The 22,613-nt window shown below is 40.3% G+C and overlaps 1 protein-coding gene and 1 long non-coding RNA gene across 2 annotated transcripts; both read right to left on the reverse strand.

Annotated features, from left to right (window-relative positions):
- Positions 1-1,957: 1,957 nt before the first annotated feature.
- Positions 1,958-2,538, reverse strand: LOC134325739 (uncharacterized). Its single transcript, XR_010014335.1, has 2 exons — positions 2,277-2,538; positions 1,958-2,176 (listed from the first exon to the last, which is right to left on the reverse strand). It is a non-coding gene; the product is annotated as an uncharacterized LOC134325739 (long non-coding RNA).
- A 3,020-nt stretch (positions 2,539-5,558) lies between these two features.
- slc18a2 (solute carrier family 18 member 2) lies at positions 5,559-22,613 on the reverse strand. The gene is made up of 15 exons (XM_063007559.1): positions 22,480-22,613; positions 19,566-19,878; positions 19,031-19,089; positions 18,752-18,835; positions 17,969-18,061; positions 16,995-17,084; positions 16,844-16,887; positions 15,019-15,079; positions 14,229-14,324; positions 12,278-12,356; positions 10,281-10,332; positions 9,521-9,584; positions 8,626-8,745; positions 7,555-7,688; positions 5,559-5,663 (listed from the first exon to the last, which is right to left on the reverse strand). The coding sequence occupies exons 1-15, from the start codon at positions 22,610-22,612 to the stop codon at positions 5,559-5,561; spliced, it is 1,527 nt and encodes a 508-aa protein (XP_062863629.1). The 5' UTR covers position 22,613.

The following is a 22,613-nucleotide window of genomic DNA, read 5'->3' on the forward strand; positions in this document are numbered from 1 at the left end:
CTGTCCACTCTATTAGACACTCCTACCTACACTGTAAGCCCGGATAAGTTCAATCTACTTAAAAAATTTGAGGAAACCGGTTGCCTTAAAAAAGTTAAGTAATGTATAATGAAAACTTGAGTTAGCATAACTTAAAACATTAAGTTATTACACCTAAAAGGCAAGTTGATTAAACTTTCTTTTTTTTGTTATACCAACTGCTTTTCCCAATAATTCTACTTAATATCTTGAGCTCAATGGAAAAAACTATTGATTTCTTCTTAGTTTTCATGTTAATTACATTTTAAATATAAATTAGAAATGTTTATAGAGAAACAGACACAATTATAAAATTATTTTTCTTTATTTCACTTCAGAAGTATTTACTTAAAATACAACATGTCAAGAAAACATCTTTAAAACTGTACAAACTGTATATAAAGTTCTGATGAAACACAAACAGCTCCTCACAGTAACCATGAACCTGTAAAACAACAAAAAGAAACAGAAGTATTAAAATCAACATTAATAGCATTAATTTAAGGATTAAAATAAAACAAGCCAGCACACTCTTTGCTTCGTATGAAGGCTAGCATGCTAACATGCTAGCATGTAGCCTAAATACGGCAAATAAAGCAGCGCTGTTTGATTATTTATTTAGTGTCAACATTAAGATCATTTATTTTAAACAAAATTGTTAAGTAAAGTACAACACTTACCAAAATTAGACGGAAGATGAAAAAGCCCCATCAGACTGGTGTACATGCTACTCAAAAATAGCATAATGAGGAAGAAAATGTTTGTCCACTTAGTTTAACACTTCACAAAAGACATTTCAGGAAGACAAGTTTACTTTTGCAAAAAGCCTTCAATGAAAAGTAAAAAGTAATTTGCAACAACAGGTTTCAAAAGTTAAAACAAATGGCTGCCTGATTCACCAACAGCAAGCTGAAAAAAGGCGGATTTACATGTAAATGGTGGCGTTTTTCTGTTTTATTACCTTAACTTAACTTTTTTAAGTTAATCTGATAGAAAAGTAATTTTTTTTGTTTAGTAAACTTAAATCTTTTAGCACATTTAAATGTGTACTGAAATTAGTACAATGTACTCTGCATTTTATAGTAGAGCAAAAAAACTTAAATAATTTATGTATGTTGTACTAAAAATGTTTGATTAAATATAAAGTCCGGGCTAACTGTAGTTGTAGATGTAAAGTCAGAGACGATCGCTCATCTATTGCTGCTGTTTGTGTCGGTCGTCTTCTAGACCTAAATCAGTGGTCACAGGACGCTGCCCACGGGGCGCTGTTGGCTGGATATATTTTTGATTGGTGGACTATTCTCAGTCCAGCAGTGACAGTGAGGTGTTTAAAAACTCCATCAGTGCTGCTGTGTCTGATCCACTCATACCAGCACAACACACACTAACACACCACCACCATGTCAGTGTCACTGCAGTGCTGAGAATCATCCACCACCTAAATAATACCTGCTCTGTGGTGGTCCTGTGGGGGTCCTGACCAGTGAAGAACAGGGTAAAAGAGGGCTAACAAAGCATGCAGAGAAACAGATGGACTACAGTCAGTAATTGTAGAACTACAAAGTGCTTCTATATGGTAAGTGGAGCTGATAAAATGGACAATCAGTGTAGAAACAAGGAGGTGGTTTTAATATTATGGCTGATCTGTGTGTGTGTGTGTGTGTGTGTGTGTCATCCAGTGATGACATCCAGTGAGCACCGATTTAGGTTTTTGGCCAACAAGTGGAACTCAGTCTGGTATTCTGCTGTAGCTCTTTCCCCTCAAGGTTCGATGTGTTGTCCAGTCTTATTCTGGTGTTTACTGTGATTATGAACTAAAACTCTTGACTTCTGTCTGTATGATTTTATATTTTATGTTGCGCTGCTAACAAAAACAGATTGAAGTTGCACTAAACTAGAACCCAAGTTTTTGAATGTGTAATGAAACTGCAAATGAGGAGACATTTTACTGTAATATTTAACATTTATTTGATTTCTGGACCCGTTGTCCTAACAAGTACTTACAGGAACCGTACAGGGTTACAGAAATCCTGACAGCAGGACCTTCAACAGTGTCCACTCAGCACTTCACAAACACACACGTACAGGACACATGAAGAAAGGCTGAGACTGAAATCGGCTTGCACGCACGTTCGCAAAAAAACGTCATACGATGAGTCTTAAAGAGACGAGACAAATACAGAACAAAGAAATGAAGAAATAAAATGACACCATAGTTCAATTAAAGTTTCAGGAACTGGACGATGACCACAGCAGACCTCTGTACTACCGGGGTTAGGTGACGTGAACTGGTACATGGTACATGGTTTAACTACAGGATGGAACTGGTTGAAGAACCCGTGACGATGTTCCGCCGTGTTCGGCGTGTGGCGGACCTGCACACACGCAGATCAACGCCTTTACAGAACAGCAGATCTGATTAGATGATGGTGATTGTGCTGTTTAAGGCTCTGGCAGAACCAGCTCACAGCACTCAGACCTCCTGCTTTACTCATCACACAACAACTGGGCAGGAAATGAATTTTACGAAACAAAAAAAAAAGGTCTAAAATGTACATGATGTGGTTATTATTATTATTATTTTTATTATTATTATTATCATTTTGATTATTTTGATTATTTAATTTTTTATTATTATTATTATTATTATTTTTGGATGACCTGTAAAGTGCATCAAAACTGGTAATGATGCCTAACAAAGAATCACATCAAAATGTAAATAAAAAAATTAAAATAGATAATTTAAGCAATAATATTATTAATAAAATTAAGATAATTACAATACATTAATAACAACATTATATAAAAATATAATAATAAACATAATGTAATAATAATATAATAACTATTTGATATTATATTATTTTATAATAAAATAATAGAAATAATATGATAAATACAATAATGTAATAATATGATAATTATATATCAATAATATCACTATTATATAATAATAATAATAATAGCAGGTCTATGAACTTGTACATCACAGCATCCACATGATTAAATACAATTATAAATAAATTCACAAACATCTCAATTAAAAACGTCCCCACATGTCCCACCAGCCCCCCAAAAAAGTATATTTTGCTTTATGACTTGTAAACAATAAAAAAAACACCCCTAATAAAGAATCTAAATCTACCTTAAATATAAGACTATGTGTGAACTTTGCTGTAGGTCAGGGTTTTACACAAACATGATTGGGCGGCACTGTCGCCTCACAGCAAGAAGGTCCTGGGTTCGATCCCCAGGTGGGGCGGTCCGGGTCCTTTCTGTGTGCAGTTTGCATGTTCTCCCCGTGTCTGTGTGGGTTTCCTCCGGGTGCTCCGGTTTCCTCCCACAGTCCAAAGACGTCCAAGTGAGGTGAATTGGAGATACTAAATTGTCCAAGACTTGTGAACTGATGAATCTTGTGTAATGAGTAACTACCGTTCCTGTCATGAATGTAACCGAAGTGTAAAACATGACGTTAAAATCCTAATAAACGAACAAACACAAACATGATTGGCTATGTCTGTGGGGGAGGAGGGTGACCGAAACCCTGTGATGGAGGGTGGTCGATAAAATATAATGAAATAAAGGGAAAAAATGTATGAATAAATATTTATGTAAGTACTTACATTAAACCCTTATTAAACACATTCATAGTAAAATAGACACTATATACACTTTAAATTCTGAATATAATCTAATAAAGAAATATAAGTGATGGTAGAGCTGTGAAGCAGTAAATCATCAGCAATTTCCTGCAAGGATCTTTTTTTTAGCGGAAACACGTCAGATTTGTGGTAAAAACCAGGTGGGAAGGAGTCTGATTTATAAGCAAATTGTTTCTTCTACTGATTTGCTTTATGTATTTTTTGCTTGGGGTCCACAGGAGATGATGATGCTTCCGGTGTGAACCTGAGGGTGAGGGTGAGGAGGTACAGTCAGGAAAGGCATTCGGTATAAAAACCAGATCCTCTGTGCGACTTAAACAATTACTATCATTTACTATAGGTACTAAGACTTACTTTGGCATCACAAATCATGACCATATAAGGCCGGAATGGAAAATAATATAGGACGTATGGTAACGAGGCCACGTACAGGTTAGTCTGGAGGCAACTCTGAATGTAAACATCACATGAACGCCAACTACGAACTTCAAATCTGCTCACGTCTCGGCGCTTCATGCTCAGAAACGAAATCCCTCGGTACACAGAAGGAATAAGGCCATTATAGGGTTTTTTACTCTAGGGTTACTTTCATCTCTCTATAAAATATCAAACACATGAACCATTGTGTGCTGATCGGATACAGTAATGCCAAAAGTAAGTGGATACCCGATAATAAGCTTACGCGGGTGCGTCTCCCCCTCTTTTCTTTTAGGAAGGTTTGCCACTAGATGTTCGAGCGTCTACGTGTGAATTGATTGGCTGGAACAGAAGCCTGGCTGGCAATCGATGTACTAATTTGTCCCAAAGCGTTCCTCGGGGGATGCGTGCGGGCCACTTGAGTTCCTTCATGCTTTTATACACCTGTTTGCGGTTAAGGTACTGGACTAGTAATCAGAAGGTTGCCGGTTCAAGCCCAATCATTGAGCAAGGCCCATGTATACTGTCACACTACTGTAAGTTGCTTTGGATTAAAGTGTCTCCTAAATGCTGAAGATGTAAATGGGTGTGGCTAAAACAGCTCATTTCAATCATGAATGGAGTGTCCACAAACTTTTGGCAATACGGTCTAGAAAACGATGTGATTTGACTCATTTTGCTACGATTACACGCCGAACACGTGCAGGTGATTTTTATTTTCATGTTTTAAAGCCACAATCAGGGTTTTTCTGCTCAAACAATGAAACGTTTACTAGATTTATATGAATTAATAAATACATAGACTTGATCTTATGAAATGTATCGGGGGGAAAACGCAGTGGGTTTGTAAGGTAAGACGTTAATATTAATAAAAATATTAATTTATGATAAAATGCTAGATAATAACACACAGCCTGGTTAAAATCAGACCTGATTCATATAATAATTAATTCTACAAACCAGCTGTGTGACAATTACAATAAATTAAATTAAAAAGCAGAAGAAACCAGAGCTGGTTTAATGCTAAGATGCTAAGTTCTGACTAAAATGCTAATTGTGATAAATGTGACTTTGTTTCATGGGTTTGTTAAATGCTAGTTTTGAACAACGACACGCTACGAGGCAGCTATACCTCTGTTCCGCCGCTCTCGTAAGCACTTACATGTTTCGTACCCCTGCTGGTGGCTTTAAAGACCCTGTTCCCGAATAAAAGGCTGTCGGTTTGACGGGCCACTCCCACCCTGATTTTAAAGGACGACCAGAACGGCTTTGGTTTCAGCAGAATTGACGGCGCTAAACATCAAACAGGATCAGGAACAAGCTCACAGGATCAAAAGTCTCTAGTCTTTCTACGCCGCCGCGTTTAACACGACAATACGACAAAATAAAGTGGAGAGGGGCTCGTACACGGCTGAGGGTCGTGAGATCAGAGTTAAAGGTCGGAAAAAGCGTCGGGCGGGGCTATTCTGGACTGTCCAGATCCAGGTCGTCTCCCATCTGGTAGCTGGAGCCCTGGGTGGAGTAGGAGCGTGTCTTCATGGAACAGTTGACGTCCATCAGGATCGCCTAGAGAGGCACACAGAAGAAGAACGAGCTCAGTATCGAACCTGTGACCCTGCACCAACTCAACCTGCAACACCACTGCGTTGTACTGTAACTAAAGCGACTATGGTTAGAGTACCAAGGGTTACTTTTCATTCATTCATTCAGTAATCAGAAGGTCGCTAGTTCAAGCCCCACCACTGCAAGGTTGCTGCTGTTGGGCCCTCTGCTAAATGCTGAAAATGTAAATGTAAATGGTTTTTCCTGGTCAGGGTCGCAGTGGGTACAATTCACTGGGCAAAAGTAGGAAACACCCTGGACAGGTTGCCAGTCCATCACAGAACACACACATACACAGTCACAGCAAGGGCAATGCCACTGTTGGGCCCCTGAGCAAGGCCTTTAACCCTCAATTGCTCACATTGTGTGAGTAGGGGTAGCTCAGCGGTTAAGGTACTGGACTAGAGATCAGAAGGTCGCTGGTTCAAGCCCCACCACTTCCATTTTGCCACAGTTGGGCCCCTGAGCAAGGCCCTTAACCCTCAATTGCTCAAGTCGTGTAAGCAGGGGTAGCTCAGGGGTAAAGGTACTGGACTAGAGGTCAGAAGGTCGCTGGTTCAAGCCCCACCACTTCCGACAGGTAACAACAGGTTACCACAGAACGGCTGGTTCCAACGGCTTACACCCAAGCCTTAGGGGAAGTGTTGAGTCTCTAACGTGACTAGAGCAGTTTAAAGGGAGGCCCACAGTTCTGTTCTTGGTTCTTCGGCTAATATACTAATATAACCTTTCTGTGTGTATTTTGCATGTTCTCCCCTAGGTTCAAGTGGGTTTCCTCAAAGAGCTTCGGTTTCTTCTAGCAATGCAATGACACACAGACAGGTTAATTGGAGATACTAAAGTCCACCTAGGTGTGTGTGTGTTTGCTACGTTTCGCCCTGTGAACTGCACCCACCATGACCCTGACCAGGATAAAGCAGTGTTAAACAGACAATGAATGAATGTGTAAACCTGCACTGTGATGATGTGTGTGTGTGTGTGTGTGTGTTTGAGAACGCTCTTCAGAACCGATGCGGAGCTCTTAGAGACGGAACACACAGCACCGAGCTTTGATCAGCGCCCGTATTTGAGGGCAAATGCACCAATCTGCTCCAATCAGCATCATTCTTTGATCTTTGCTTGAGGGCATCCTGGGTATTTTTTTCATCTGGATCTGTTGTGCAATACCATTTTCCATTCGGTTCGGAGCAGAGGGTCGACGTCAAGCCGACTGAATGTTGCGCTGTGATTGGTGGTTCTCTTGGTCAAACACCTCTTTGTTATCACCAACTTTATGACAAATTCCGCCCGCTGTGCCAGCAGATTTTATTCTTGTCGCTTTCTTAACATTAAAAAAGCAATTATTTTTTCCCCATTCTTGCTTGATATAACAGCTGCTCAACAGTTCAGAATCTCACAGACAGGACTGGACTGCAGGTAGGCCGGTCTAAGACCTGCACTCTCTTACTACAGAGTTTGCAGAATGTGACTTTGTCTCTAGGGAAGCTTATGCTGCTCCAAAATACTACGAGGACGCTGGGATTTGATTGTCAGATTGTCTGGATGCTTGGAGCGCTATTGTCCACCCGAAATTGACATCAATGTGTTTAGAAATCTCACCAACATTGCTGCACCTACTACTATTATACCAGATACACATTACCGTGTCGTTACCATGTAACGTACAGATTATACAGAGCAACAGATAGGCTACAGTCAGTAACTGTATACCCGTGTACCCACTGTATAGTAGGTGGAGCTTATAAAATAATCAATGGCTGTACGTAGCAGATAGGAGTACCTAATAATATGCTCTATTGAGAAGCTTCTAAATGTCACATTATGATAAAGAGGCGATAAAATAAACACCACTGACCATTTTCTCCTCGTTGGCCGGTGGGTTGCGGAGGAAGAAGCAGAGTGGCGCGAACAGGATGTCCACCACACCGATGATGGTCATCAGCCATGGAAATCCAATACTGCGAGCTATAGCTCCGCCGGCGGACGGTCCTGCACCACAAGATTTGCATTTTTAAGTTCACATAACGAATCTGCTCTAAATGTTGCATTTTCCAATCACATGCATTTGCTCCACTGGTTTTGGACCTGCCGTGGCATGGCAGGTGCCCAGATGGCGCAGCGGGACATTCCACCAGCTCGGCTCTGCTACCGGTCGGCTGGGCGCCCCCTTAGCGTGCACGATCGCCAGTGCCTTCAGTAGACGAAATTGGGCGCTAGTCAGCTGTGTGGGAAAAGACAGGACTAAAAAGAAGGCGGGGTCTATGAAGCCCGAGGCGCCTGTACAGATGTGGAGGATGTGACTCTCCATGTGTGAGACTGGCCTGCATTAATTCACTGAAGTTTGGGCAAATAGGAAGGGGTCAGTGGACACGCATGTGTAAGGTAAACATTCCCTCCTCGGACGCAGTTGGGGTCCCCAGCAGAAAAAGGCTATAAAAGGGCTGTGTCTCAAACTACACAGTATTAACTAAACTAGCCTGGTTGCTTTGCTACTAGTCAGCTGGACGACTGGCAGTGCCTTTAGTAGACAAAATTGTCCACTAGTCTGCTGGGTGGAAAAGGACTGGACTAAAAATGGGGTGGGGTCTTCGACGCTGCGTGATGACCCTGAGGCACCTGTACAGAAGTGGAGGAACGTGGAAACCGGTGCATGACTCTCCATGTGCAAGACTGGCCAAATGCGCGACTCCATTGAGGTACAGGTGATTAAGAAGGGGTCGGTGAACCGTGCACGCATGTCTCAGGTAAATATACCCTCCTCGAACCCGATCGAGGTCCCCAGTAGCAGACGGCTATAAAAGGGCTGCGTCTCAAACCACACAGTATTAACTAAACTAACCTGGTGGGCTGCCGACAGTACACTATTTAGTGGACTGTGGTATTTTGGACACAGCAGCACCTGAACTACATGGACCCGGGTTCTTACCGAAAGCGAAGCCCATGCAAAAGGCGACGTCAGCGATGGCGTAGACGCTCCCATAGACGGAGACGTGTCTGAGGTCCACCAGGTAGCCCATGATCGGCATCATCGAGGAGTCCACCATGCCTGATCGGAACACATAGAGGACAAAACAAAATACCATGATCATAATGGACATCCCGTCCTATTGACCTCTATGTGATCTTTAAGCTCTTTTGAAAAGGCTTCTAACAAGACGTTGAGGTATGTATGTGGGAATTTGTGCCCGTTTAGTCAAAAGGAGCTTTTGTATGGGTGGGCGCTAGGTCTCAGTTGATGTTCCGGTTCATTCCAGAGCTGTCCAGGCTTTCCAGGCCGAGCTTTTCTGCTTTGTCCACAAGGGAGCTCAGTGATTAAGGTACTGGACTAGTAATCAGAAGGTTTCTGGTTCAAGCCCAACCACCACCAAGCTACTGTATATACACATTAAACGTGGCTAAAAGTACTTGGACATCCCGTCCTATTGACCTCTATGTGATCTTTAAGCTCTTTTGAAAAGGTTTCTAACAAGACGTTGAAGTACATATGTGGGAATTTGTGCCCGTTCAGACAAAAGGAGCATTTGTATGGCTGGGCGCTGGGTCTCAGTTGATGTTCCGGTTCATTCCAGAGCTGTCCAGTGGTGCTGAGGTCAGGGCTCTGAACTTTCCAGGCCGAGCTGTTCTGCTATGTGTTTAGGGTACTTGGACTAGTAATCAGAAGGTTCCTGTTTTAAGCCCCACCACCACCAAGTTGCACACTACTGGACCCCTGTGAGGCGCTTAACCCTCAGTTGCCTGAATTGTACTCAGTCATTAACTAATTTATTTATTACACCTGTTATGTATATATAATGTATAACGTATATATTTATATACATTACCGATGGCAAATCCAACCCCAAAGTTTGGCAGTATGAGTCCATAGATGTCTTTTGCAAAAGGCACCTGTGAAAAGGAAATAAATAAAATAAAGTAATGAAGTTATTTATTATAATAGTCATTTACACACCAGCTAGTTCAATGAAGCGTTTTAAGGGAACAGCCTGACTTCCTGTCAGACAGGAACTAGCCGGGGCAGGAAACAGCCACACAGTCCAAGTGTGTTTAAAGAACTCGCTGCTTTTCACTCCCAACGTTTCTACATTAAAGGAAAAGTCGAGTTTGGCGTCGCTGTGCCTGTAGTAAACCAAAAAAAGGGCGTAACTCTACACCCAGGTGACCGATTCTTGGGAGTCGAGTTTCCCTCCAGAATTCGACAGAACTTTTGGCATCACTGCTTCATTTGCTGTCATATTATATAATCTGTATTGATAATGTACATTCATTCATTTGTGGTCTGTTTTACCACCGCTTTATCCTGGTCAGGGTCGCAGTGGGTGCGATTCATTTTGCGAAAGGCAGGAAACACCCCAGATGGGTCACCAGTCCATCACACACACACTTTCGCACACTTAAGACAATTTCTAGAGCTCCGATTGGCAAGACTGCACGTCTTCGGACTTCCAGAGGAAACCCGTGTGGACACATGGAGAACATGCAAAACTCCTCACAGAAAGGACCCTGGATGCCCGGTCAGGGATTCAAACCCAAGTCCTTGTGAATTCACCAACATGTTCAATGCCATGCGAGAACTTTACTTACACAGATGATGCTGATGCCGACAAGCAGCATCCCAATGAGAGAGCACAACCACCTGTGGGAGAGAGAGATGGACAATCAGCAAAGTGGACACGAGAGAGACATAGGGGAAAACTCTAATATGGAAGGACTGCCAGGTAGGGGGTAAAAAGCAGTGGCACTGGCTTGGGCACAACTGGACACGACTGGCCACTGAAACAGCAACTCCAAGCTTGTGGTCAGAGCTCACAATTTTCACTCATATTTGTACCATTTTTTTCAACCAATGTAGCAAAAGGGAACCGGCAATGACTAAACTGAGAGAAAATGGGAAACAGTGATTAAAAAAATATAGTACAAAGCTTAAAGATAACAAGTGAACAGGAGATGAAAGAAGAGGAAGCGAATGGGAGGGAAAACAAAGCAAAGCTGAGACAGGAGGGCGAATGAAAACAATAGGAGCAAGAAAACGTCCAGCAATAACAACGTCCAAGGAGCTGGACGCAACAACTACTATTGATGCTCGTGTAAGTAAAACAAGCTTTTTAAATCCAAGAGTCACTTGACTAGAATATAATAGTTTTCACATGAGTTTTTTTAAAATTATTTTTATGCATTTTAGTTTAAAATGCTTAAAAAAACAAATAATCAACTTAGTAGCCTAGCCTAGCCTAGTGGGTAGAGCTTCGGGCTATCAACCGATTAAGATAAGATTGGCGGTTCAAATCCAGGCTCTGCTATGCAGCCACTGTTGGGTCCTTGAGCAAGGCCCTTAACTCTGTCTGCTCCAGGGGCGCCGTACGATGGCTGACCCTGCGCTCTGACCCCAGTTTCCAAAACAAGCTAGGATATGCGAAGAAAGAATTTCACTGTACTGTACACCTGTATATGTATATATGACAAGTAGAGTATATCTTCTTCTATCTTCTTCTTAAATAAAAATACCACCTTAAAATGAATTCTTTTTTTTGTCTGCTTTCATGTTTAGGCGTCGCCAGAGCGGATCTGGTCTGCACACCTGATTTGGCACAGTTTTTACACCTGATGTTCCTTTTTTTTAGGTACACAATGATAAATGTACATTCATTGACTTCATTTTATGATCTACGCCTACTATACAATTTGAACCTGGAACCTGGAAGTAACACAAATTAAAACTGCAAGCTTGCAAGCGTTGTTTTAATTCTCTTTTTCCTTTATTTGTCGTATATTAATTATTTATTATATATTTATTTATTATTTAGTTAATTATTAATAAGGAAAATTTAAGTAATATTTTACCTGATCAAACTAATTTATTTTATTTATTATTCTTTATTTATTTATTATTTTTTAAATGTTTTTTTCTGCTCTTGTATTTAGATTGTCCAAATACTTTTGGCTATATAATGTAGGTGCCCTACAAAGTGCCCGGTGAGTGAATATGAGTTGGGTTAATCATTAAAACCTTTAATTTGTGTTATTTTAACAATAAGTTTGATTATTAGCTGAATAAATGAAGCAAACCGGGATTAATTTTATGATCTACGCCTACTATACAAATAAACAATGTGGTTATACAATTACTGACTGTTGCCCCAGCCTAAACATCAGCCAATCAGACACAGACTGACCGATAGCACCTCTGAGATTTGAACCCTGGATCTCCTGCTGTAAAGTAAATCTTGCAAGCTTTTTTAAAATTTTCTTTTTCGTTTATTTGTCGTATCCCGGTTTGTTTGGAAGCTGGGGTCGGACTCGGAGCACAGGGTCAGTTATCGTCCTGCGGCCCTGGAGCAACAGGTGAACCCACAGTCTTCACACCGACAGCCCAGAGCTCTGCCCACCAGGCTGGCACCGTCAAATATTCAAATCTAGTTCTAGTCATCTGTCAATAAGGATCCGGGTGGGTTTTGTTTTTTTGTTCTTTATTAAACACCGAATATTAAAACGTGCGACAGAACTCATTTCGGTGCTGAACGGGGACAGATAGTGGAGCGCTGGAGATAAGACAGCAGGAGAAAGATTCATTTCCTTCATACCTCCCCATTTTGTTAGCCATAACGGCGAAGATGTTGGTCCCGATCAGGTAGGAGATGCTGGCTGGTAAAAACGCCACACCTGAGAGAGAGAGAGAGAGAGAGAGAGAGAGAGAGAGAGAGAGAGAGAGAGAGAGAGAGTAATGAGAATGGATGCTTCAGATAGGAAGCAGGATGAAGGAAACACGGAGGAGGATGCGACTCTGATAAGTGTGTGTTTATCAGTCTGATCTCAGACCTGAATGAAGCTTCTCCCTCTCTCTCCTTTCACTCGTCCGCTCGCTCCTCTCCGTTAGTGCCACTCTAATATCCTGCCTGGCTTCTGATAGCTACCCCACCTCCCCCTCCACCCCGATCCTAAAAACACCCCTAACCTCCGTCCTCAGTTCCCTTCGTGTGTCATTCTCTACCTCGTTCTGTCTCCAAACACTCCCATGATCTAAACCGGATCTTCAAAACTCCTCTTTCCAAAATTCAGTGCACCAGAATCAGTGATTTTTATAAAATAATAATAATTAAAACACATTCAATGTGTGTTCTTTTAAGGTGGTATTTTTACTTTATAACCAGTTTGATTATTAGCTAAATAGTTAACTAAAACGCCTAAAAATTAGGTATAAGGTATAAAACTTACAATAAACAAACAACAATTATATCCTAATTATAAATTATTCATAATTTTTTGTTGTAATAAGGAAATTTTTATTTATATTTTACCTGTTAGAACAAATTTATTTTATTTTTTGTTCTTTATTTATTTATTTATTTATTTATTATTCTTTATTTATTTATTATTTATTTATTATTTCTTTATTTATTATTCTTTATTTCTTTATTTATTATTCTTTATTTCTTTATTTATTGTTCTTTATTTATTTATTTATTATTCTTTATTTATTTATTTATTTTTGCCTGCTCTTGTATTTAGATTGTCCAAATAGGTGCCCTTCAATGTGCCCGGCGAGTAAATATGAGTCGGGTTCATCCTAAATACCTTTCATTTGTGTTATTTTAAGGTGGCGCCTTTATAACAAGTTTGATTATTAGCTGAATAGTTTAAGCAATTCAGGATTTTTTTAAAGGAATATTAAACTAAAACATTTAAAAATAAAATATATAAAACTAACATAAAAACATTTCTTTCCTACTTACAAATTAATAATAATTTTTGGTTGTAAAAAGGAAAATTGTATTTATATTTTACCTGGTTGAGCTAATTTTTAAATTTATTTTATTTGTTTATTTTACTTATTTTATTTATTTATTTATTTATTTATGCATTTTTACCCAATTGGGTTACGCTTCCTCTCTACTGGTGCTGACCCCCGCCCTGACTGAGGAGAGCAAACTGACACACGTGTGCAGTTGCCGACTGCATCTTTTTCACCTGCACGAGGCGAGTTCATATGTGGATCAGCTTTGTGCATGGAGAGCCACACCCTGATCAGCATTATTCCTCGACTCTGTGCAGACGCCATCAATCAGCCAGCAGAGCTCGTAATGGCATCAGTTAAGAGGAACCTATCCGGCTATTCCTTCCCTGTATAAACAACAGCCAATCGTGGTTCATGTAGCCGCCCAGCCCAGCCGGATGGCAGAGCTGAGTTTTGAACCGACGAGTTCTAAATGTCAGCTCTGGTGTGCTAGTGTGTTTTACCGCTGCACCACCTGAGCGGCATTTTTTTTTTTTCATTTATTCATTTCATAGATTGTCCAAATCCATTCGGCTATATAGTGTAGGTGCCCTACAAAGTGCCCGGTGAGTGAATATGAGTTTGTGACAGTATCAGCTGGACCAGTGGTGCTGGACGTAGATATTATGGGTGCAGACAGGTGTGTTTGTATCTTTCATCATTTTTCCCACTTGTTTTCCTTTTGTCTTGTCGACACACTGATTATATCCCTGCCCACGTGTGTGTGTGTGTGTGTGTGTGTGTGTGTGCTCGCTCCGTACCTAGTTGCCATTTTCTGGCACACATAGTTTCCATCATCCAGATTGGCAGGGCGGGTTCCAGCATCGCAATGGCCATGTTAGCGAAGCAAATAGACCCTGAAACACACACACACACACACACACACACACACACACACACACACACACACTCAGTAAGACACAGGGTGAGGACGCGTCTCTCTTTTGTTTTTGCAGGCTCTCTAAACCCCCCACCCCCCCACCCCCCTCGTCGTTTCTTCAGCCAAACATAATACCCGGGTATTAGCCGCGGTTTGAGAGCTACAATTCAAGTGGTGGAGAGAGTAAAGCACAGATGTTTTATTCTCTCTCTCTCTCTCTCATTCTCAATCGTACCGTCACCCCTCAGTCGTCCTTCATTCAGTCACCACAATAGTACGGCACTTCATCCTTTCACTGTTATTCATCTATATACTGGCATGTTTTTAGGAGGTGAAAGTAAACTGGAGTACCTGGAACAAATCCCCACCAAGGAATAACATTCCTAGCCAAATTCCAATTACTGGTACTGAACCAGTAATCAAAAGGTCGCTGGTTTGACCCCGCCACTTTAAGGTTGTCACTGTTGGACCCCTGAGCAAGGCTCTTAACCCTCAGTTGCTTAGACAGTTTACTGTAACAATAATAAAACGTCTGCTAAAAAAGTGCTGACTGCCAACAACGGTCAATGGAGACCGCCTGCCTGGCATCTGGATTGATTCTGCACTCTTGTTAGCCAGATGTGGCTCAGATACCAGTACAGATGTTTGTTGTTGTTGCTGTAAACACTCACCAGCTGCGATGAGGATGTAAGGATCTTTCATGAGGGTCATCAGCGATGTGCCTTTCTGAGTCTAAAAATGAAAAATACACGTTTTAGAATCAAAAACCTAAAAGTAAATAAATAAAATAATTATACAAAAACATCAATAATAGTGAATATTAAAAATAATTTGTATATATGTAAATATTTTATATATACACATTTCTAATAATTTTAAATGTATTGTTATCATTATTATTATTATTATTTAATATTAATACTATTTTTTATTATTCTTTATTATTATTATTACTATATTATTATTACTATTATCATTTATTATTATTAATAAAATTATTATTATTATTACTATATTATTAGTATTACTATTATTACTATTATTATTTACTGTTATTATTATTATTACTTTTATTATTTTAATTGTTACTATTATTACTATTTATTATTATTATAATTATTACTTTTATTATTTTAATTGTTACTATATTATTATTATTATTATTACTATTATTATTAATAATTTAAACTGAGAACAGCACAGAACTGGTATTTGTACTGGTTTTCACTCTTTAGTCACCAGTGTGTGTTGAGTTTTGAACCAGTTTTTACTTGTCATTGGCCAACATGATTTGTATTTTAAACGCCTTTATTTGCTGGACCAGGATGAGGTATGTTTGGAACACCTTCTTTATATATATTTCTACTGGTTTTACTGGTCACTGGCCACTGAACATATTTACACTATATTTTACTTGTCACTGACCATCATGTGTTGTGTTCTGAACATATTTATACTGGTTTTTACTGGTCACTGACCCCCTGTGTGCTGTGTTTAAAATTCTGATGTGTTCTACAACTGTTTGACTATCCATGAGTTTGTCGTTTCTGTTAAAGGTCGTTAATATTTAGAGATTTTAATATTTTTTGTATTATTTGATGTTTTGAGAAGAGGGCTGGGAGGGTTCAAATCAAATGAAAATAATCTTTAGCTTATTACTGATGTATCTGTCAGATTTTATTTCATTAAAATGTGTGTGAGGTTTTAATCTCTCTGACATGATGATGATTCTTTATCGTTTATGTAATTCGATCGTCTCATATTTTTCATTTCTTGTTTATTAGAGCGATTTCATTACAGCTAATAAATCATCGTTACAAATACCACTGTGACAGCATAACCCGGCGACCACAGATAATTACCCAGCATGCCCTTATTACACCCCCCCCCTACTTTTATTACCCAGAGTGCTTATCTATGAACAATGGTCATCACAAATAGCAATCAGTCAGTATCAGTGACCGTCCGCCACATGCTGTAACACTTTACATCAGGCTGATGTTCCATTGTGCCCAAAACTATTGAGTTGATGGTCGAGCAAACGTAGGAGGTCAGTCAATCGTTCAACTGTAAATAAGACTCAAATGAGAGATTGGACACACACAGACACCAGTCTGAGCAAAAGTATTCACACCCCCACCAACTACATGACCCAAAGGTATTGGGACGCCACCAACTACATGCCCCAAAAATCTCAAACGTAGTTGGTCAGTCATTCATTCAACCGTAAAAAAGACTTCCAACATCATTTATTCATTCACTTATTCATCTTCAGGAGGATCAAACCCTGGTCTGATAGTGACCCTGAACCATAAACACACGCGCAATGAGCGCAATACACCAAGCGTCACATCTCTAATTCCTCTGTTTACGCCCGTCCACCTCCCTCTCACCTCTGGCTCAATAAATAATATAAGGAAAATAATAATATGAAGAATGATCATAATAATACTGATAATAATAAAAACAATATTAATATTATTATTTATTACTCACCTCTGGCTCAACTTTAGAGGGCTGGAGCACAAACAGCTGCAGAGCTGATTAAAATTAATACATAAAAAACAATGTTAAAATGGTAGTTATTACCGTATAATTCTTCTCATTACTGGTCATCATTATTTGTCATTATTTGTAATCATCTTACCTCCATCCAGTACGGCTAGAATAGCCAGGATGAGGAACGGAGCCGTTTTCCCCACAAACTCGTACATCACGCTGCCAAACGGTGGACCGACTGGAACACAAACACTTTGTCATAGTGTGATACATGTATGTTTACTGTTTATCACAGACTTCATCTAATCAAGTTAGCATCAGATCTACCGGCATGTCACAGGACTCAATTTACTGAGAAGGGCAGCTGAAGGGCAGGTAATAATCTGATGCACATTTTGCACTATAACGTTTCATAGTCAGTGGCTACGTTTCAAACTGCACATCATATATTTAATGGTGTTATAAAGTAGTAATGACTGGATTGATGTGATCTACTAATCTGAGGCGCTATATGGACTGGAAGTTGTTGTTTGGAATGCAGGTGAGGAAAAGACCAGGATTATAAAAAGTGCTAAAATAATTTTATTTTAAAATACACATTTATTATTATTATTATTATTACTATTATTACTATTATTACTATTACTATTATTATTTATATTATTATTATCTTTATTATTATTATTATTATTTATATTATTATTATCTTTATTATTATTATCTTTATTATTATTATTATTATTTATATTATTATTATCTTTATTATTATTATTATTAATAATTATTTATATTATTATTGTCTTTATTATTATTATTGTTTATATTGTTGTTGTTATATAATACTATTACTACTGATATTTATTATTATTATTATTATTACTATCTATCTATCTATCTATCTATCTATCTATCTATCTATCTATCTATCTATCTATCTATCTATCTATCTATCTATCTATCTATATTTTTTATTATTATTATTATTATTATTATAGAACCAATCAGCTCCTGGTTCCCACAGATGTTTTATCATGACTTTTTTATTGTGCCACAATCCCAAAACGAATAAAGGAACCTGGTAAATTGGGGCCCGGTAGTACAAATAACAGTACGGGTACAGACCTAATACCCCCATGGCGAGTCCTCCCAGCGCAATGCCGATCGCACTTCCTCTTTCCTCGTCGTCCGTGTACACACTCGCCAGCATTCCCATACCTGCACACACACACGGTCACAAAAAGTTACCTCAGCAAAGAGACATGCTGTGTGTAGAACCTAACATGTGCCACATGGGTAACTGTTCTGCACAGAGCTCGAGTCAGCGCCAGAATTACTGGCACCCATGGATTGTTATTTAGTGTAATCATATGGTGACAATACACCAATCAAAAATGGTCTGGAACCCAAACGTGACAAAATGTGACGCTGTGAGTCCGAACAGGGCAGACACACACATATTTACACACACATATTTACACACACACACACACACACACACACATATTTACACACACACACACACACACATATTTACACACACACACACATATTTACACACACACACACACACACACATATTTACACACACACACACACACACATATTTACACACACACACACACACACACACACACATATTTACACACACACACACACATATTTACACACACATATTTACACACACACACACACATATTTACACACACTCAAACTTGGAACAGTAGCCCCAGATGGCGTGACATGGGGAGAACATGCGCTTTTCACACAGAACGGACACTGGGTGTTCAACGAGGGAATCAAACCCAAGCCCTTCTTGCTGTGAGGCGACAGCACTGCGCTCCGTGCCACCTTGCCGCCCTTTTCACTGTACATGTATGTGCTGTGTGTTATTTTAACATCACGTACCTGCTACAGAGGAACAGGACGAGCCGACACCCTGCAAGGACCTGGCCAGGAACAGCAGCCCGTAGCTCGACGAGAAGGCAAACACTAAACCACAAAGACGATTCGTACAGGGGTGAGAAAAAGTAAGTGCACCCTTTCCTGATTGCCTCTGTTCTAGCATATAGTACATGATCCTACACAATACATTTATCCAATGTATGGAACAAAGTTACCCAACTACTATATCACCCGTATTATTATAGGTACACGCGGTGTATGTAGGTACACTAGGCCACTTACTGATTGTAGAGAGGAACATGATGCAGAATCCGACGAACATCGGGATTTGGTAGCCTATCCTACAAAGACACAAGGCATCACATACACTGGCATTAGTGACGTCAAAACGTGCTGCCACCAAGCAGCATCTTTTCCGAGGACGTCCATGCCTGCAGGCAGGCCAGCCCAGGCCCGACCTGTTTACACTAGAGAATGTGTACGGAATATCCCCTGAAACACTTCATCGCTTGGTATCATCTGTGCCAAACATCTTTTAAGTGTTGGCAGGGATCAGGGATACTTCCTGGACGGGTTGCCATTCCAGGAAATCCACTCACACGTTCACCCATTCATACATAGAGGCAACTTAAGGAGGTAGGAGGAAGCTAAAGTACCTGGAGGCGTATGTATATGTGTGAACCTCCTCATAGACCGTGACCATGTTGGTAGCGTGGATGGCACACAGCTACACCTGGGTTCTATCCCCCCCACCCCACCCCACTCCAGAAAAGCATGTATTACACCCTTTCTACACCCATGAGTGTGTTTTGTTTACCTGTTGGTCAGGGGTCCTATGAAGGGGTTGGTGATGAGCTGCACGGTGGCCTTCGAGGCGAACAACAGCCCCACCTTCACGTTCTCATTCAGGAGCTGCTCGTTCGCTTTGGGGCAGTCGGAATCGTTGGAGGGCGGAGTCGGGGTCGGGGTCAGGCCCGGGGTGCTGAACTGGGGACCGGGATCGGTCAGGCGTGTGGAGTTATCGTAGAGAGACACGATGGTCTGGAAGCTTCCTGACTGGGAGGACAGGGTCTGGTTGCTGGTCGTGGACGATGCTTCCACGGTGTACAGGTAGCTGGGGATTATGGGTACTGTTGAGTGAGAGGGAGAATTTAGACACTTGTAATAGTGGGTGCCAAAATGTGTGTATAACATAACATTAAAACCACCTCCTTGTTTCTACACACTGTCCATTTTATCAGCTCCACTTACCATATAGAAGCACTTTGTAGTTCTACAATTACTGACTGTAGTCCATCTGTTTCTCTGCATGCTTTGTTACCCCCTTTCATGCTGTTCTTCAATGGTCAGGACCCCCACAGGACCACCACAGAGCAGGTATTATTTAGGTGGTGGATCATTCTCAGCACTGCAGTGACACTGACATGGTGGTGGTGTGTTAGTGTGTGTTGTGCTGGTATGAGTGGATCAGACACAGCAGTGCTGCTGGAGTTTTTAAACACCTTACTGTCACTGCTGGACTGAGAATCATCCACCAACCAAAAATGCAGCGTCCTGTGACCACTGATGAAGGTCTAGAAGATGACCAACTCAAACAGCAGCAATAGATGAGCGATCGTCTCTGACTTTACATCTACAAGGTGGACCGACTAGGTAGGAGTGTCTAATAGAGTGGACAGTGAGTGGACACGGTGTTTAAAAACTGATCCACTCATACCAGCACAACACACACTAACACACCACCACCATGTCAGTGTCACTGCAGTGCTGAGAATGATCCACCACCTAAATAATACCTGCTCTGTAGTGGTCCTGTGGGGTCCTGACCATTGAAGAACAGGGTGAAAGCAGGTTAAAAAAGTATGTAGAGAAACAGATGAAGTACAGTCAGTAATTGTAGAACTACAAAGTGCTTCTATATGGTGGAGCTGATAAAATGGACAGTGAGAGTAGAAACAAGGAGGTGGTTTTAATGTTATCGCTGATCAGTGTGTACTTTAGGATTATGGTAATCGCTGCTACATCTCAGTCAGCGCCGGTGGCATTTAATCAGTAGGAAAATGATCAAGCTTTTAATCACAAATTAACTCCAGTTTACGTCCTCCCGATGGAATTACCAGAACAAATTAGTAATTAATATCTATAAATATGAAGCGTCTGATTAAAGCAGCTGAGACGCACCAGACAGGGCAGGAGTGTTTCTGGAGGGCTGGAAGAAACTAGATATATAATGAGATTATAATGTGAGTGAATGGTTCATCACAGAGCTGTTTGTATAACGGCGCACATTCACAGCTGGGATAAAACAAAAAACCTTCATGAACCCTTTGTATACACCGGGGTCCAGTTTTCTTCAGGTCATAATGATATACAAACGCATAGTGATCATTACAGGCTGAAAAACTTACAAACACTACTCGATGTTCCAGCTACCAAGTGGGTTGTAGAGGCGCTCCGTCTTGTATAAATACACAAAGTGTAAGATCTGTTCATGTGAACCATGTCCCAATTGGATAAACATGGGTAACAAAATGAGTAAAAGCTAAAACGTATACAGCTAGAACCTACACCGACCAGGCATAACATTACGACCACTGACGGGTGAAGTGAAAAACACTGATTATCTCTTCATCACGGCACCTGTTAGTGGGGGGGATATATTAAGCAGCAAGTGAACATTTTATCCTCAAAGTTGATGTTAGAAGCACGACGACAAGATTCATCAGAGCATCTCCAAAACTGCAGCTCTTGTGGGGTGTTCCCGGTGTGCAGTGGTCAGTATCTTTCAGGAACAGTGGTAAACCGGCGACAGGGTCATGGGCGGCCAAGGCTCATTGATGCACGTGTGGTCCGATCCAACAGACGAGCTACTGTAGCTCAAACTGCTGAAGAAGTTCATGCTGGTTCTGATAGAAAGGTGTCAGAATACACAGGGACCAACACAGTATTAGGAAGGTGGTCATACTGTTATACCTGATCGGTGTATAATGTTGTTTTCGAAAACCACCAACTGTAAAGCATGGTGATGGAAGCATTTAAAAGCTTGGAAAGCTTGCAGTCATTATAGTAACTAGGATTTTAAAACAGAGTAAAGGACAATGTAGACATCCCTTAAAGCTTAATAGAAATGGAAGTCAGTTTTGGGAATTAAAGGGTTGGTGAAGGACCCCTTGAACACCAAACTGAGACTGAAGGCTGAAGGTGGGAGCATCATGATATGGGGCGGCTTCTCTTCAAGTGGTATGGCATTACACATCATCAAAGGAAACAGGAATCAGGCAAATATATTGGGACATACAGGATCAGAGAAGAATCTAATTCCAGACTCATCTAAAACAAGTCAAAATAACTCAAGGCTGGTTTCTTAAAACAATCTGACTTATTATTTGAAGCTGTAGGTTTTCCAAGGGGTACCATCATAACTTTGTGATATTAAAGACAGATTGGCAATAGAAAAGAGTCCAAATTTAACCACAATGCAGCACAAATCTGTATCTGTCAACATGAGCTTTGCAAAAAAGTGCTAATAATATTCTTTTTTTTTATGTTTCCAAAGATATCTCTTTAATGCTCTTAAATACACACACTCTTCTTTATAAGTACGCAGTTAAAAGCATTATCTTTGCAATTTCTAAATGAATACATACATACATATGAGATTAAAAAGCAAACAAACATCTAAAGTAACTAGACGCTCGTTTCTCTGGACTGAATCTGTGGATTTGACTCACCGACCACAGTCAGCAGCATGTTATCCAGGAGCAAAGCAACAAAAACGATGATCAGGATCAGTCTCCTGGACTGTCTTTCTTCCCTCAGCCATGTCAGTAAACTGAAATCTCTAAGAGCATCAAGTAGTCCCATC

The sequence above is a fragment of the Trichomycterus rosablanca genome, chromosome 13, assembly GCF_030014385.1.
Source record: "Trichomycterus rosablanca isolate fTriRos1 chromosome 13, fTriRos1.hap1, whole genome shotgun sequence".
NCBI classification, from domain to species: domain Eukaryota; kingdom Metazoa; phylum Chordata; class Actinopteri; order Siluriformes; family Trichomycteridae; genus Trichomycterus; species Trichomycterus rosablanca.

Bases quoted from the DNA above. Each gene is read 5' to 3' on its own strand.
- slc18a2 (XM_063007559.1), bottom strand. From the start codon at position 22,612: ATGGGACTACTTGATGCTCTTAGAGATTTCAGTTTACTGACATGGCTG. The intron at 8,746-9,520 runs GTAATGTATATA...TGTTCCGATCAG, and splicing joins TGGGGTTGGATTTGCCATCG to GCATGGTGGACTCCTCGATG. The intron at 7,689-8,625 runs GTAAGAACCCGG...CTTGTGGTGCAG, and splicing joins TTGCATGGGCTTCGCTTTCG to GACCGTCCGCCGGCGGAGCT.